This window comes from Sarcophilus harrisii, chromosome 1, assembly GCF_902635505.1.
Source record: "Sarcophilus harrisii chromosome 1, mSarHar1.11, whole genome shotgun sequence".
In the NCBI taxonomy this organism is placed as follows: domain Eukaryota; kingdom Metazoa; phylum Chordata; class Mammalia; order Dasyuromorphia; family Dasyuridae; genus Sarcophilus; species Sarcophilus harrisii.
In genome coordinates, this window is record NC_045426.1 from 533,520,445 (window position 1) to 533,535,923 (window position 15,479).

Consider the following 15,479-nt stretch of genomic DNA (forward strand, 5'->3'; position numbering starts at 1 on the left):
AAAAAAATCTTAACAGAATCTGTTCATTTGGAGCAGAAGTGACATATGACATCTATTTTTAAACAAACAGGCATACAAACATTTCTACTTCTTAAAAAAATTTCATTTTATTTTTAAATGCTATCTGGTCATTCCCTGACAGTTAAATTTATCTAAGATGAAGACTTTTTTTTTTTTAACCTTTGCCCATAGAGAGTAGAAATTGTGTGATGATTTTGGATTACTATATTGAATATTTTCAGACTTAAGCTATGTAAACAGATGATTTTATTGGTTTGAATGTTTTTACCAATAAAATTTAATGTGGAATTATTGGGGTTTTTTTTTAATATTAAATAACTTTTTATTGACAGAACCCATGCCAGGGTAATTTTTTACAATACTACTATCCCTTGCACTCATTTCTGTTCTGATTTTTCCCCTCCCTCCCTCCACCCCCTCCCCCAGATGGCAAGCAGTCCTATACATATTAAATAGGTTACAGTAGATCTTGGATACAGTATATGTGTGCAGAACCGAACAGTTCTCTTGTTGCTCAGGGAGAATTGAATTTAAAGGGTATAAATAACCCGGGAAGAAGAACAAAAATGGAAGCAGTTTACATTCATTTTCTAGTGTTCTTTCTTTGGGTGTAGCTGCTTCTGTCCATCCTTAATCAATTGAAACTAAGTTAGATCTTCTCTTTGTCGAAGAAATCCACTTCCATCAGAATACATCCTCATACAGTATCGTTGTTGAAGTATATAATGATCTCCTGGTTCTGCTTATTTCACTCAGCATCAGTTCATGTAAGTCTCGCCAATCCTCTCTGTATTCATCCTGCTGGTCGTTTCTTACGGAACAATAATATTCCATAACATATACCTATTGTGGAATTATTGTGTAAAATGTTGTGGAATCTTGGTTCTTGAGCAATTTGTTGATCATCTTAAAATAATGATGGTGACTACCTAATAAGACAGTAAATTATTCAACAGACTTGAATATTTTAATAGTAAAGATCACTTAAACTTGAGGTTCTGCCATATTTTCTCTATAGGGGAAATATCCTTGGAACAATAAAATCCTGAAGACTGTAAAATTCCTGTCATTCATTTATATAAAGAGATAGTGACATGAGATCATCATCTTTAGTTAGTCTCCTTGCCTCAAGTCTCGTCTCCCTGCATTCCACCTTTTAAACAGCAGCTTAAGTGATTTTCCTAAAGCTTAAGTCTGACCCTGTTCTCCAATTTCAGTAAACTCTGGTGGCTCCCTATTAACTTCTTAGAGCAGATAGAATTATGCATAGAATATTCCAGAAAAACTGTCCTTCTTTTATTGTTTTTTTATACTTGATACTTCATCTGCTCTCTCTGTGCTGACTGCTCATGGTGCATGGAATGAACTTTTTGGCTCCTACTTTCAGGATATCCAAGCATCACCACTTATACAAAACCATTTCCTAATTCTCCCAGCTGCTTGTGTTGTCTCTTAAGTTATTTACATGTTGTTTTCCATGGCTAGAGGGAAAGAACTATTTTACTTTTATTTTTGTAGCTCCAAAATTTTGCACTTTGTTGGTACTTTAATCTGATCAGCACCTATCCCAAGAATTTTCTTCAGTATATACCTTCCATCAATATAGTTCTCAATTTGTCTGTGACTTCGTAGATGGTCTTTGACAGTTTTTGTGCCTAAAAAAAGTTGATCTCCTGTGCTTAGCTTTGTGGTGAACCTCTCCAAACCCAAGAGCAGTTGTGGGTCAGTTTGAGTACCAAAGAACAATATGAATATTTCTCTTTGATAGTAACAATCTAGTGATACAAGATTTCTCATATCACATGTTTTGTACTTGAACAAGACTCAATAATACAAAGTATCAGGACAATTTGATACTTGTGTATATAATTCAATAATATAAAAAGTATGTCATGCAGTTAACCAACGGATAAGTTCAGCCAAATAAATTCCCACAAGATATTTTAGAATGAATTTGATTTTCCTTTTTAAACACCTTATGTAGACTTCAGGAAGACCTTTTAATTTTATACTTGGCTTTTTTTTTTTTAATCACACCTACAGTAACATTGAAACAAAATTTGTCTAGTCAGCATAAAATGTTTTCAATTTTCTGATAACTAAGAAAAATATGACTATGTCAAGGGTAAACTAACACCATTTTATTTAAGCTTAAAACCATCTCTTTAAGTTGAGATTTTGACACAATTTTTCATAATTTGCCATGTAGACCATGGGCCATGCATGATTCCTGCCTTCTGGGAAATATGAAATCAACAAATGTGTAAAATTATCTTGTTGGAGGGAATCCCTTGTCATGCCTGTTTTTTAAAATTGTAATAAGCTTTCAATTACAACTGCTATGGGTTTTCATTTTCATTTTCCTCTTTTCATTCAAATATCTTCTCTATAACTGACCTTAAGTTACTTAATATCTTTGGGCTTCAGTTTTCTCAGCTTTAAAGTGATGATGGGATTGTAAAATAGAGTGTATCAATGTGTCAAACTCAAATAGATATGGGCCATAAACCATCTCTGTAGGCCATATATTGAAAAGCACATATTATCTAGGTTTTGTTTTGTTTTTATTTACTTTGTTAAATATTTTCAGTTTCACTTTTAATCTGATCTGGGAAGCAGTAGAGTATTACTGGCTGCATTGGGCCCAAAGGCCATGTGTTTGATACCTCTAGAGTAGATGATCATTTGTAGTTCTAAATACTATGACTTGACTTAAAGATGGGAAAATGAAAGGTCCTAATGGACCCAGTTGTCCCATGAGAATCTTGGCAAAAACTAAATAGAATAGTGATCCAGTAAAAAAAGAGAAAAATTAGTAAGCTTTCTCCATCCAATCCAGAATTGTACAAGAAGATTCAAAAGCCTGTGGGCTCACAAAGAGGGACCATGCCAAAATAAATGAAGCCAGCATCCGCTCCAGGAAATAGAGCCCTGAAGCCTAAGAGTGCTCAAAGCACTCATTATCATTACAAGGAAAATGCTCTCTGGTAAATGAGCCCTATAAGCAAGATTGGAGATATCTATACAGGGGAAATTGGGGAGAAGACAGTCAGCACACTCTTGCAAATAGGGACTGACACGTTCAGGATCTGGACCTTACAGGTCAAGGCTTGTAAGAGTATCAGTAACAGAAGAAGCCACTCTCATCATTTCACCTCACCCTCATAGTTCACTATACATAAAAAAGGGTCCTACTAGTGCATATTTCAGAGCATTTGGAGGTATAGGAAGAGACATGTCCAACTCAACAAATAGGGATGTATTTAGATATATTCACAAATAATGAACAGTTCCTGAGATTTAGCTTAATCTATCTTGTCTGAGTGGGACCTAAATAAGGTCACAGCAGGTAAGCAGAATTAAATTCTGGTTAAGAATTGTGGAAAGAGGGGAAAAAATGGAGACTAGTAGAAGCTAATACCTACATTGGATCAACTACAGAGGAAGTTAGAAGCCAAGGATTACAGTGAGTGGAGGCTCATAAAAAACCATCTCTTGTAACAAGTATCCAAATTACAGTAAGAACAAGCACAAATAGGCCTTCACTCCCCATCCAAGATTATGAAAAGATGCACAGTTTGATCTTAACAACTGAAGATAAGAATTAGCAGAACAGCACATGGAACACAATGAAGAAATACTGTGAGTTCAGAAGATAAAGAGAAATCCCATAGAGAAAATAACTTCACAAGTATGAGTATGGTTGCAAGGGTTGGAAAAATGGTTTGCCCACAAGCATTCCAAAAATAGCTAGAATAATAAAAGAACAAGTTAAAAATGAAAATTGAGGTCTTGAAGAAAAAGTTGGAAGAATAAATCACTGAAAACAGTATAAATAGCAGATTGCTTTTTAAAAAAATAATATAATGGAGCAACAAAAAAACTGACTCCTGAGACATCAAGAAATATTAAAACAAAGTAAAAAAACTTTATGAATCATCAGATGCTATGAAAAAGATGACCAGAGAACTTGGCTATCATATTTCTAGACACAAGAAAAGAAAAATTTCCAGATCTATTAATACCAAAGGACAAAGTGAAAATGGAAAGAACCATCACTCATTTCCTGCAAGAAAAATAGAAATCAAACAAACAAGAATATCTTAGCCAAAATTAAGAACTTCTCAATCAAAAATATATTTCAGGCTGCCAAAAAGAAAATTCCAATACCAAGGAGACATACCAGATTAAGCAAGACTATATTGCAACTACTACAAAGAAGAGAAAATCTTTGGATATGATCTTTAAAAAGGCAAAAAGTTGAACTAAGTGTAAGCCTATGGGGAGAAAATTGACTTTTCAATAAATGAGAACTTTCAGGCATTCATTATTTTAAGAAAAAAATCAGAGTTGGGTAAAATCTCTAAATTACAAATCCAGAAAACCAGAGAAATACAGAAAAGTAAAACAAACACCTTTGGGAAATTGGAAGGAGCTAAATGACAATGAAATACATACACTCTAATGAGGGGGGGAAGGAGGCATATCCCTTCAAAATCCCATTGTCTTGAAGAATCAGAGAAATTTGAATACAACAGAAGAACAAACACCAAGACAATTTTGAAATAAGCACAATTGATTATAAAAGCAGGGGACATTGAGTGGACATTGACAGTTTCATAGAAAAATCTTCTTTTTGTACTACACTACACATAAAGAATTAAGATCTTTTCTTTGTTAATGTGTTCAAATATAAGAGAAAATTTTTAAGGTAAATATGTAACAGTGTAATTTGGTTCCACCTTGTTTTAGAGAGAGAGGAAAAAAGTTTGGAATCTGAGTATGTTGATGGTCTTTGTGCACTTTCTTTATAAGCTTTTCAGGAAAGACCACTTTTAGTGGACTGACAGCTCTGAAACTGTCCAGAAATGAAAAATGATGCAACAGGGCAGAATAGAGAGGAGGCCCCCATGTAGTAGGGGGAGAATGCTAGATTGAACATTCCCATTCTGTTGCTAGTGAAAGTATATTCAGTCACTCTTGTAATGAACTTCCACAGCTTTTAAGAAGCTACTGGTTTAGTACACGTTCAGTACAACACGTTTTTAATATAATTATTGTCATTGGTATTCTGACTCCAAATCTAGTACTCTTTATACTACTATACTTTGCTTTTGCTCTTTCATAGTTATTCTTCATATTATAATAACTAATTTTAAAGTTACTGATTATCCTTAAATCTTAGCATGCAATTACAGCATAAGGATGTGAATTTAGTTAATTTTGGTAAATGTCTTATATTAATATCTTGAAAATTCATATCTTTTATATGGCTATTTCATAGGTTTTTCAAAAGAGGAATGTGTGAATTGCTGCCCTGTTTTCTTTGTGTGGATAAATTAACTTTTAAAATCTGGTTTAGTAATTACATAAGAAAATCTTGGAAGAACACATTAATTTTATTTAAAAAATAGATTTTTGTTTCTAGAATGCTCATCACTCTTTTTGTTCCTCTCCCAGACAGCTAATTATCATAACAGAATTTTTTAAAAGAGGAATAAGGGGGGAAAAAATTCAGCAAAGTCAATGAGCACATTCTCACTTAAAAAAAAAAAAAAAACAGATTTTATATGCAGTATTATATACTCATCAAACCTAAATCCTTGTAAATGGGCAGAGAAAGAGGGGTGTGTATGCACACACATTTGTGTACATGTGCATGTTTGTGTGTGTGCGTTTTGTAGTTGATCTTTCCATTTACATTGTTATAATATTATTTTCCTGACTCTATTTATTTCACATCAGTTCATGTACATATTGACTATTGATCAATTGATAGGTTGATGACATCTTAGGAGAAGGGAGTGATGACAGTGATACTGAAAAAAAGAAGTTAGAAGAAGAGGGAGAGCAACCCCAGAAGAGTGAAACGGAGAATCTTGGAACAAAAATTGAACAAAGATCTGGATCATCATCATCATCGAGTGAAAGAAGCCTGACAGGCAGTATACCCAGGTAAGAATTCTACATAAAGGCAGAATTACTAGACTTTAATGTTGTTAGGTTTTGCTTTATTTTTCAGTTTTTAGAATTTAAATCTGAAAACCTTTTATTCTCTTAAGATTTTTACCTATTAGTTGTATAACCACTAATTAACTTGAATTTCATCAAAATTATCTTATTTTAACTTTCAAAAATAGAAGCTGGTTATAATTTCACATAAAAGGAATATATGGTAGTGTTTTATTTACTTACAGCAGATGTTCACTGCACACTATATTTACAAACAATAACAGATTGACAGTATTTATCCAAGAGATTTACTACTGTTACTCCTTCTGAGTTTATAATGTGATAGTCTTGTAAATCATGTAAAAACTGTAATTATTAACTCCATCTCTTGCTGGGTTTTTTTGCTATAAGTGAAGCGAAAAGACATAAAGAATTGCAATTAAATGGAAGATTAGTTCACAGGTCCACCTTACACAGATGAATAATGGAACTGAGATATTGGTTTTATCTGGGAAACAAAGACAGCATCAAAAATCATTCTGTTATTTATTGTGTATGTCTCTGAAATACTGGAATTTAGGCAAGGTGACAATTATGAAGCTATTTATACTTCATTTACTAATATAATAAATATTCTTTTTAAGAGCCTCAAAACCAGATTAACCTTTACTTAATACTTAATGGAAAGCACAAAGAATCAAATTCAGTCTAAGAAATGAGAACTGTCCAAAAAACAGAATGGTCTGTTTTACAAAGGAAGGAAGGCAGCCAGGTGGAATTGTACATAGACTGATGGACTTAGGAAGACCTGACTTCATGACTTCAGATAATGTTAAGCTGTTTGACATGGGCAAGTCACTTATGGCCTCTCACCTCAGTTTCCTCATCTGTTAAATGAGAATGATAGTAGCATTTACCTCACAAGATTGTTGGGACGATCAAATGAGATAACATCTGTAAAATACTTGGCAAAACCTAAAATGCTATATAAGTATTATAATAATACTTATTTTTATAATCACCATCATCCTTACCCAGAATATCATAAACTCCTTCTTTCTCCTGCTCCACAATAAGTTATTGGAAGAAATTATAGAATATCTAATTTGATCTTTGGAAGTCACCTAGTCCAATCCCTATTTAAAGCATTTATGTCTTTTGCTATATCTCAAACAAGTGTTCATTTAGTCCCAATTTGTTATGTTCACATGTTGGGAAACTCTTGTCTCCCATGAGAACTGATTTTGATACCTCTTCTCATCAGGAATTTTTGTCCTGACAAAGTGAAGTCCATGATCACAAACAGTGACTTTTGATACATACAATGAATGGATTACATTACAATAATGGAATAATTCAGTCTAAAAGGCTGACTAATATCATTAAGTACTAAAATTTTAATATCTATCTTCATCTTTCCTGAAAGTATTTGTTCCTTTTGGATACTTTATTATGTAACTATCATTATATCCCTGTTCCCCTGAGTATGTTCTGCAACATAGACATACATGTGTCAATAAGGGAGAGTGTAACATGATTTTTATCTAGTTAAAATAAGAGTGTTATAAGAAAATTAACTAATTTTAAACCTTGTTCTAAAATAATAATAAAATTATTTATGTAGTGCTTTAAAGTTGGAAAAGCACTTTATAGACATTTCATTTGATTATTACAATGTCCCTGAGAAATAGGTGCTATTATCATGTCAGTTTTACAAGTGAAGAAACTGAGGCAGACAGGTTAAGTGATTTACCCAAGAGTCACACAATAAATGTCTGAAACTGAACTTTTAACTCAGGTCTTTTTAGCCCCTTTCAGTGATCTACTGATTGCACTACTTAGGTTTAAACAATAATATGTGAAGTAGGAAGGGCTACTAAAATCACCATAAGGAAGAAAAAACTCTACTAATATTATTAATCCACCAGATCTCTCTTACAAGAAATAGTGGGGAACCACATGAGAATAACACAAAACATAACACAAAAAAAAACAGTAACACAAAACATTCTGATGCATTATATTTTCATAAATTTATCAGGAATTCAAGTACTTTAAAACATAATAAGGTTCCTTAGAATCTAGGAGGTAAAATTCATGAAATAAACATTTGGGGCAGTAATGCCTGTCCTTGCTAAGAGTCTGAAGGAAAGATGAGAAAATGTCTACCTTCTGCGTTTGCTCTTATTCCCTTTGGAGAAGTTAACCAGGAAAAATTTTTTTTTTTTTTTTGTAAAAGCTATTGTTGCCATAGCAAATTTTTTTTTTCTTCCCTGGTGAAGTCCATTGGATAAGGTTGGCATTTTTCATTTAGAAGCAATTTTATTAATACTTTCAAAAAATTATATTCTTTGAGTGATATTTCAATAAAACTTCAATTAAAGGTTCTGGCAAAAACCTCAGTATGGCATTGCTTGTTCTTAGTGCCATGCTACTCTGTATAATACCATGCAAGGGAGAGATTTTCATTAACTTTGGTGAAATCTAAGGAAATGACAGCTAAAATTTTTAAATTACATATAACTGTTTTTGCTTGTTCTTTCTAAATTCATATAGAATTTAGCATTTAAGGAAAGCTGCTCAATCTGAGTCTTAATGCTGACTTTATTAATTCTCTAGTTAATAATGGATCTCAGACTTGTCTTAAAGCATTTACCCTTTTATCAAGACTTCATACTGAGTGAATTATGTCACATTATTTGCAGAGAAGAAAATGTTAACCAAAAAGAAAAAAAGTCATAGAAGGAATCCTCTTCTAAAATTCCAAGTTGATAATTCCTTTCCTTTGTTTCCTAACTTATTTTTTATGAATGTTAGTTTCATGTTTATTTAATTACTAAATATAAGAGACTATCAGCTCTAAGCTAATTGTATGCCAGATACTTTGTCAAGTGCTAAGGATCCAGAGGAAGATATAATCAGGGTCCTTGTCCTCAAAAAGCTTACTTAGTAATATAGGATGTAAACCAGTATATACTGAGTAAAAACAATAGAGGAAGATGATTAAATATACATGGAAGGAAAGAAGAAGCACTGAGAAAGGCCTTCTGTACAAGGTATCATTTGAGTTGAATTTCAAAAGAAATCAGGAATGTCAGAAATAGCTCTAATAATTTCATATCCCTTTTCTTATTTGCCTTGCCTTGTCTTTTCAACTGAGTTGTTTCTTCAGGTTTTATTCCCTAATCTACAAGAGTATAAGATTTTATCTTTTACTTAGATTATAGCAATAATCTTCAAGATTTCCCAATTTCAGTTCTCTTTCCACTCCAATCCATTCTACATTCAACTGCCAAAGGGATTTTCCTAAAGTCACCATCTACATACACTTCATTGGCTCCCTTTTCCCTCTAGGATCAAACAAAAGAAAAAATATCCTTTTGGTACTTCAAGCCTTTCAGAAGCTGATGCTTTCTTACCTGTCAGTCTATTCCTTCCATGTCCCAACTTTACACTATTTTCCATAACTAGAGTATTCTGCCATCTCATCTCTGTCCCTGGATTCCTTCAAGACTCAAGTTTAAATCCCACCTTCTGCAGAAGACCCTTCCAGCTTCTCCCATTCCCCTCCACCCTTGCTGCTAGTGCTTTCCATCAAAATTATCTTTCATCTATTTTGCATATATTATGTATGTACATAGTTGTTTGCATCTTAACTTTTTAAAAGACAGAGACCTTGTTTTGGTTTTTATAACACTGTAATTTAGAATATCTGACACATAATAAGCACTTCATAAAGGGTTTATTAACTGACTGACAATTGTAATTTTGGTTTGTTTTTTTTTATCCTCTTGGCCAATCCACTGAGTGTAATGTGGCATCTCAGAATTGTTATAGTTTTCACTTCTCTGATAGTCATTTGGAGAATTTTTTCTTTAGGCCATCGATGACTTGAACATCTTTAACAACAGACTTATTCATCTACTTTGACCATTATCTACTGGAGAATGGTTCTTGTATGTGAATCGGCAACTTATGTGTCTTGGATAGCAAGGCTAGAGAAACAATGTGCAAAGATTTTTTTCCTAGTTAACTCTAGTTCCAATTTTAAACAACTAAACTTGTGGTTTTGATTTTTTGTTCATAACTTTTTCACTAAAGAAATTTTTTCCCCCCAAATTCTCGATTGGTATATTATACTACCTTTTATTACCTGTGATGTATCTATGACTTGGGTAACTGAAATAATAAATTTATAGATGACCCTCATCATTATGGTTATAGAATTTACTATATAAGAGCATCTATGAATAGTTCAGAATTCAGGTTTATCAAAGTTGGGATTAGGATAACATGGGACAGGGTGGGATGGGAGTGATTCAGAGGTTTATTAAAGTATACAATTAAGCTAGTCCCTTATGTCATTAAGATACTCAAGAGAGGAAAGCCAAAGCAAAAATGTTGTTCTAGAATCTAAAACAGAAAGGAGCAAAAGTAGAATGATTCTTAAAAGACTGAGATAGAGGAGAGAAATTGAAGGGTAAGAAGTTGTGATCAGAGGAATTGATTTCAAAATCAAGAAGTGATGGAACCATGTGGATAGTTAAATTAAAGATATAGCATTAGTGAAAGGATATAGCTAGTTGTGTAACTTACTGTATACTGCTATATGGGTCTCCAAAATTTTTTCTATTTACCATTCTATTGGCAGTAAGTTTAAATTTCTTTTTAAAAACCATGGTCCCACAAATATTTAGTCTGTTTTGTAAGATTTAATTATTTTTGTCAATTTCCTGGATTTGAGGTAGTATCTCAAAAATTGTATTAATTCGTATCTCTATATTAGTTAGTGAACCTTTTTAAAATCTTAGTCAAAACTTTTAACTACTTATCCACTATGCACTAAGAATTACCTTTGTACAGTTATAAGATTTTCTTAGTATTTTAGATAATCTTTTTCTACCATCTTTGCCAGAAATTTTTTTTCTAGTTTATTTTTTAAAATTGTTTCTTTTGGTTATTCAGATTTTTTCTTTTGAAAAAAAATTAAAACTGACTAAGTATATCTATCTTATAGATTTGTTGATTAGAAACCATTCCACATTTGAGAGATATTACCTATTTTTCTTCCAAAAACTTACCTGGTTTTAAGGAAGGAGTTCTAGATAGCTCAGTTTTAAATAGCTAAATAATAAAACATCTGTGTGTGTTTGTGTGTGTGTCTTGTATTTTTAAGTCATTTTAAATGGAAATTTTTCAAAAACATGAAGTTTCACTTCACTGCTATCTAAAACGGCCAAATGAGCTTTATGACAGCACAGAATTTGCAGCTTTTGTTATTTGCCATAATAGGGCAATTTCTGTTTTGAGACAACTTAGACTGATAATTGTTCTTCAGTCATTTTCAGTCATGTCCAGTTCTTTGTGATCCCCATTTGGGTTTTTTTGTTTTGTTTTGGCAAAGATACAGGAGTGTTTTGCCAGTCCTTTTCCAGTGCCTTTTTTAGATGAAGAAACTGAGGCTAACAGGCAAGGTCCCCACAACTATTAAGTCTGAAGCCAAATTTGAACTCGGGCAGATGAGTTTTCTTGACTCTACATCCAGCATTCTATGTACTGTATCACCTAGCTGCCTTACCTAAAAAATATCAAATAAAAGGAAATTTATTTATTTATTTATGTATTAACTGGCTGACAATTGTGTTTTGTTTTTTGTTTTTTTTTAATCCTCTTGGCCAATCCACTGAGTGTGAAGTGGCATCTCAGAATTATTATGTTCCAATCTGGAAGGTTTATTTACTTTAAAAAAAATTTTTTTTTATTAAAAACTTTTTATTTACAAAACATATGCATGGGTAATTTTTTCAACATTGACCCTTGAAAAATCTTTTGTTCCAAATTTTCCCTTCTTCTCCCCACCATCTCCCCTAGCTGGCAAGTAGTTCAATACCTGTTAAATATGTTAAAATACATGTTAAATCCAATATATGTATATATATTTATTCAGTGGTCTTACTGCACAAAAAAAAAATCAGATCAAGAAGGAAGATAAAGAAAAACTGATAAAGAAAACAATATGCAAGCAAATAATAGAAAGAATGAGAATGCTATGTTGTGGTCCACATTCAGTTCCCACAGTTCTCTGAGTGTAGATGGATGGCTTTCTTCATCACTGAACAAGTGGAACTCATCTCATTGTTGAAGAGAGCCACGTCCATCAGAACCGATCTTCATATAGTCTTGTTGTTGCCATGTATAATGATCTCCTGGTTCTGCTCATTTCACTTAGCATCAGTTCATGTAGGTCTCTCAAAAGTCTCTCTGAAATCATTCTGCTGGTCATTTCTTACAGAACAATAACATTCATATACCATAATTTATTCAGCCATTCTCCAATTGATGGGCATCCCCTCAGTTTCCAGTTTCTTGCCACTACAAAAAGAGTTGCCATAAACAGTGACATGTGGATCACTTTTCGTCTTTTAAGATTTCTTTGGGATATAAGCCCAGTAGAAACACTGCTGGATCAAAGGGTATGCACAGTTTGATAACTTTTTGAGCATAGTTCCAAATTGCTCTCCAGAATGGTTGGATTCATTCACAGTTCCACCAACAATGTATCAGTGTCCCATTTTTCCCACATCCCCTCCAACATTGGTCATTATTGTTTCCTGTCATCTTAGCTAATCTAACAGGTGTGTAGTGGTGTCTCAGAGTTGTCTTAATTTGCATTTCTCTAATCAGTAGTGATTTGGAGCACCCTTTCATATGACTACAAATAGTTTCAATTTCTTCATCTGCAAATTGTCTGTACATATCCTTTAACCATTTATCAATTTGAGAATAGCTTGAATTATTATAAATTTTAGTCAATTCTCTATATATTTTAGAAATGAGGCCTTTATCAGAACCTTTGACTATAAAAATGTTTTCCCAGTTTATTGCTTCCCTTTCTAATCTTGTCTGCATCAGTTTTGTTTGTACAGAAACTTTTTAACTTAATATAATCAAAGTTATCTATTTTGTGATTAATAATGAATGCTCTTTATTCTTTGATCAAAAATTCCTTCCTCCTCCACAGATTTGAGAGGTAAACTATCCTATGTTCTTCTAATTTGTTTATAATATCATTTTTTATGTTTGAACTCATTTCAACCTTATCTTGGTATACAGTGTTAGGTATGGCTCTATGCCTAGTTTCTGCCATATGGGTTTCCAATTTTCCCAGCAATTTTGGGGGTCTTTGGGTTTGTCAAATACTAGATTGCTATAGTCATTGGCTATTTTGTTCTGTGAACCTAAGCTATTCCACTGATCAACTTCTCTGTATCTTAGCCATTATCAAATGGTTTTGATGACTGCTGCTTTATAATTTAGTTTTACATCTTGTACAACTAGGCCACCTTCATTTGCTTTGCTTTTCACTAATTCCCTTGAAATTCTTGACCTTTTATTCTTCCAGATAAATTTTGTTCTTATTTTTTTCTAGGTCTCTTGGGAGTTTGATTGGCATAACATTAAATAAATAGATTAGTTTATGTAGTGTTGTCACTGCTCGACCTTCCAAGAGCATTTGATATTTTTCCAGTTGTTTAGATCTGACTTTATTTGTGTGGAAAATGTTTTGTAATTTTGTTCATATAGTTCCTGACTATATATTAGAACATAAAGATCTCAAAATCAAATGCAGAAAGGCAAAAATAGTAAATGCATTTTTTCAGATCATGAGGCAATAAAAATTACATACACTAAAAGACCAGAAGAAAATAGACCAATAAGTAATTAAAAACTAAATAATCCCATCTTAAGGAATGAATGGGTGAAACAGTAAATCATAGACACAATTAATAATTTCATCCAGGAGAATGACAATGAGACAACATACCAAATTTGGGGGATGCAGCCAAAGAAGTAATAAGGGGAAATTTTATATCTTTAGATGCTTACTTGCATAAAATAGAGAAAGAAGATCAATAAATTGGGCTTGCAGCTAAAAAAGCTAGAAAAAGAACAAATTAAAAACCCCCATTCAAATACCAAATTTGAAATTCTTAAAATAAAAGGAGAGATCATTAAAATTGAAAGTAAAAAAGCTATTGAATTAAAAAATAAAACTAAGAGTTGATTTTATGAAAAAACCAACAAAATAGATAAACCTTTAGTTAATTTGATTAGAAAAAGGAAAGCGGAAAATCAAATTGTTAGTCTCAAAAATGAAAAGGGAAAACTTGCCACCAATGAAGAGGAAATTAGAGCTAATTAGGAGTTACTTTGCCCAACTTTATGCCAATAAATTTGACAACCTACGTGAAGTGGAATACCTACAAAAATAGAGATTGCCCAGATTAACAGAAGAGGAAATAAATTAAATAGTCTCATTTTAGAAAAAGAAATAAAACAAGCTATTAATCAACTCCCTAAGAAAAAATCCCTAGGACCAGATGGATTTATATGTGAATTCTACCAAACATTTAAAGAACAATTAACTCCAATACAATATAAACTATTTGAAAAAAAAAAAAGTGGGAATGAAAAACTCCTACTAAATTATTTTTATGACACAGATATGGTACTGATACCTAAACCAGGTAGGACGAAAACAGAGAAAGAAAATTATAGACCAATCTTCCCAATGAATATTGATGCAAAAATCTAAAGCAAAGAGATTACCAAAAAACATCCCCAGGATAATACACCATGACCAAGTAGGGTTTATACCAGGACTGCAGAGCTTGTTCAATATTAGGAAAACTATTAGCATAATTGACTGTATCAATAACCAAATTAACAAAAACCATATGATTATCTCAACAAATGCCAAAAAAAAAAAAAAAAAAAAAAAAAAAAAAAAGCATTTGATGAAATTCAACACCCATTCCTATTAAAAACACTAAAGAGTATAGGAACAATTGAACTTTTCCTTAAAACGGTCAGTATCTATTTAAAACCATCAGCAAGCATCATATGTAATGGGGATAAACTGGAGCCATTCCCTATAAGATCAGGGGTGAAACAAGGTTGCCCACTATCACCATTACTATTCAATATTGTATTAATAATGCTAGCTTTGGCAATAAGAGAAGAAAAAGAGATTAAAGAAATTGGAGTAGGTAATGAGGAAACCAAATTATCACTCTTTGTAGATGATATGATGATATACTTAAAGAACCCTGGAGAATCAACTAAAAAACTATTGGAAATAATCCATAACTTTAGCAAAGTTGCAGAATATAAAATAAATCCACATAAATTCTCAGCACTTTTATACATCACTAACAAAATCCAACAAGAGATACAAAGAGAAATTCCACTTAAAATAATTGTGGATAGTATAAAATATTTGGGAATCTATCTGCCAAGGGAAAATCAGGAACTATATGAGCAAAACTACAAAACATTTTCCACACAAATAAAGTCAGATCTAAATAACTGGAAAAATATCAAGTTCTCTTGGATAGATCAAGTAAATATAATAAAGATCACAATACTACCTAAGCAAATCTATTTATTTAATGCTATACCAATCAGATTCCCAAAAAAACTATTTTAATGACCTAGAAAAAAAT

The 15,479-nt window shown here is 32.3% G+C and overlaps 1 protein-coding gene across 4 annotated transcripts in view; it reads left to right on the top strand.

Moving 5' to 3' along the window:
• Positions 1-15,479, top strand: part of CTDP1 (CTD phosphatase subunit 1) — a 145,649-nt gene that overhangs the window by 93,686 nt on the left and 36,484 nt on the right. For all 4 annotated transcript variants that reach the window (XM_031946741.1, XM_031946742.1, XM_031946739.1 and 1 more), the window contains one exon: positions 5,801-5,976. In XM_031946741.1, the coding sequence (XP_031802601.1) occupies positions 5,801-5,976 (176 nt within the window). The remainder of the gene's footprint in view (positions 1-5,800; positions 5,977-15,479) is intronic.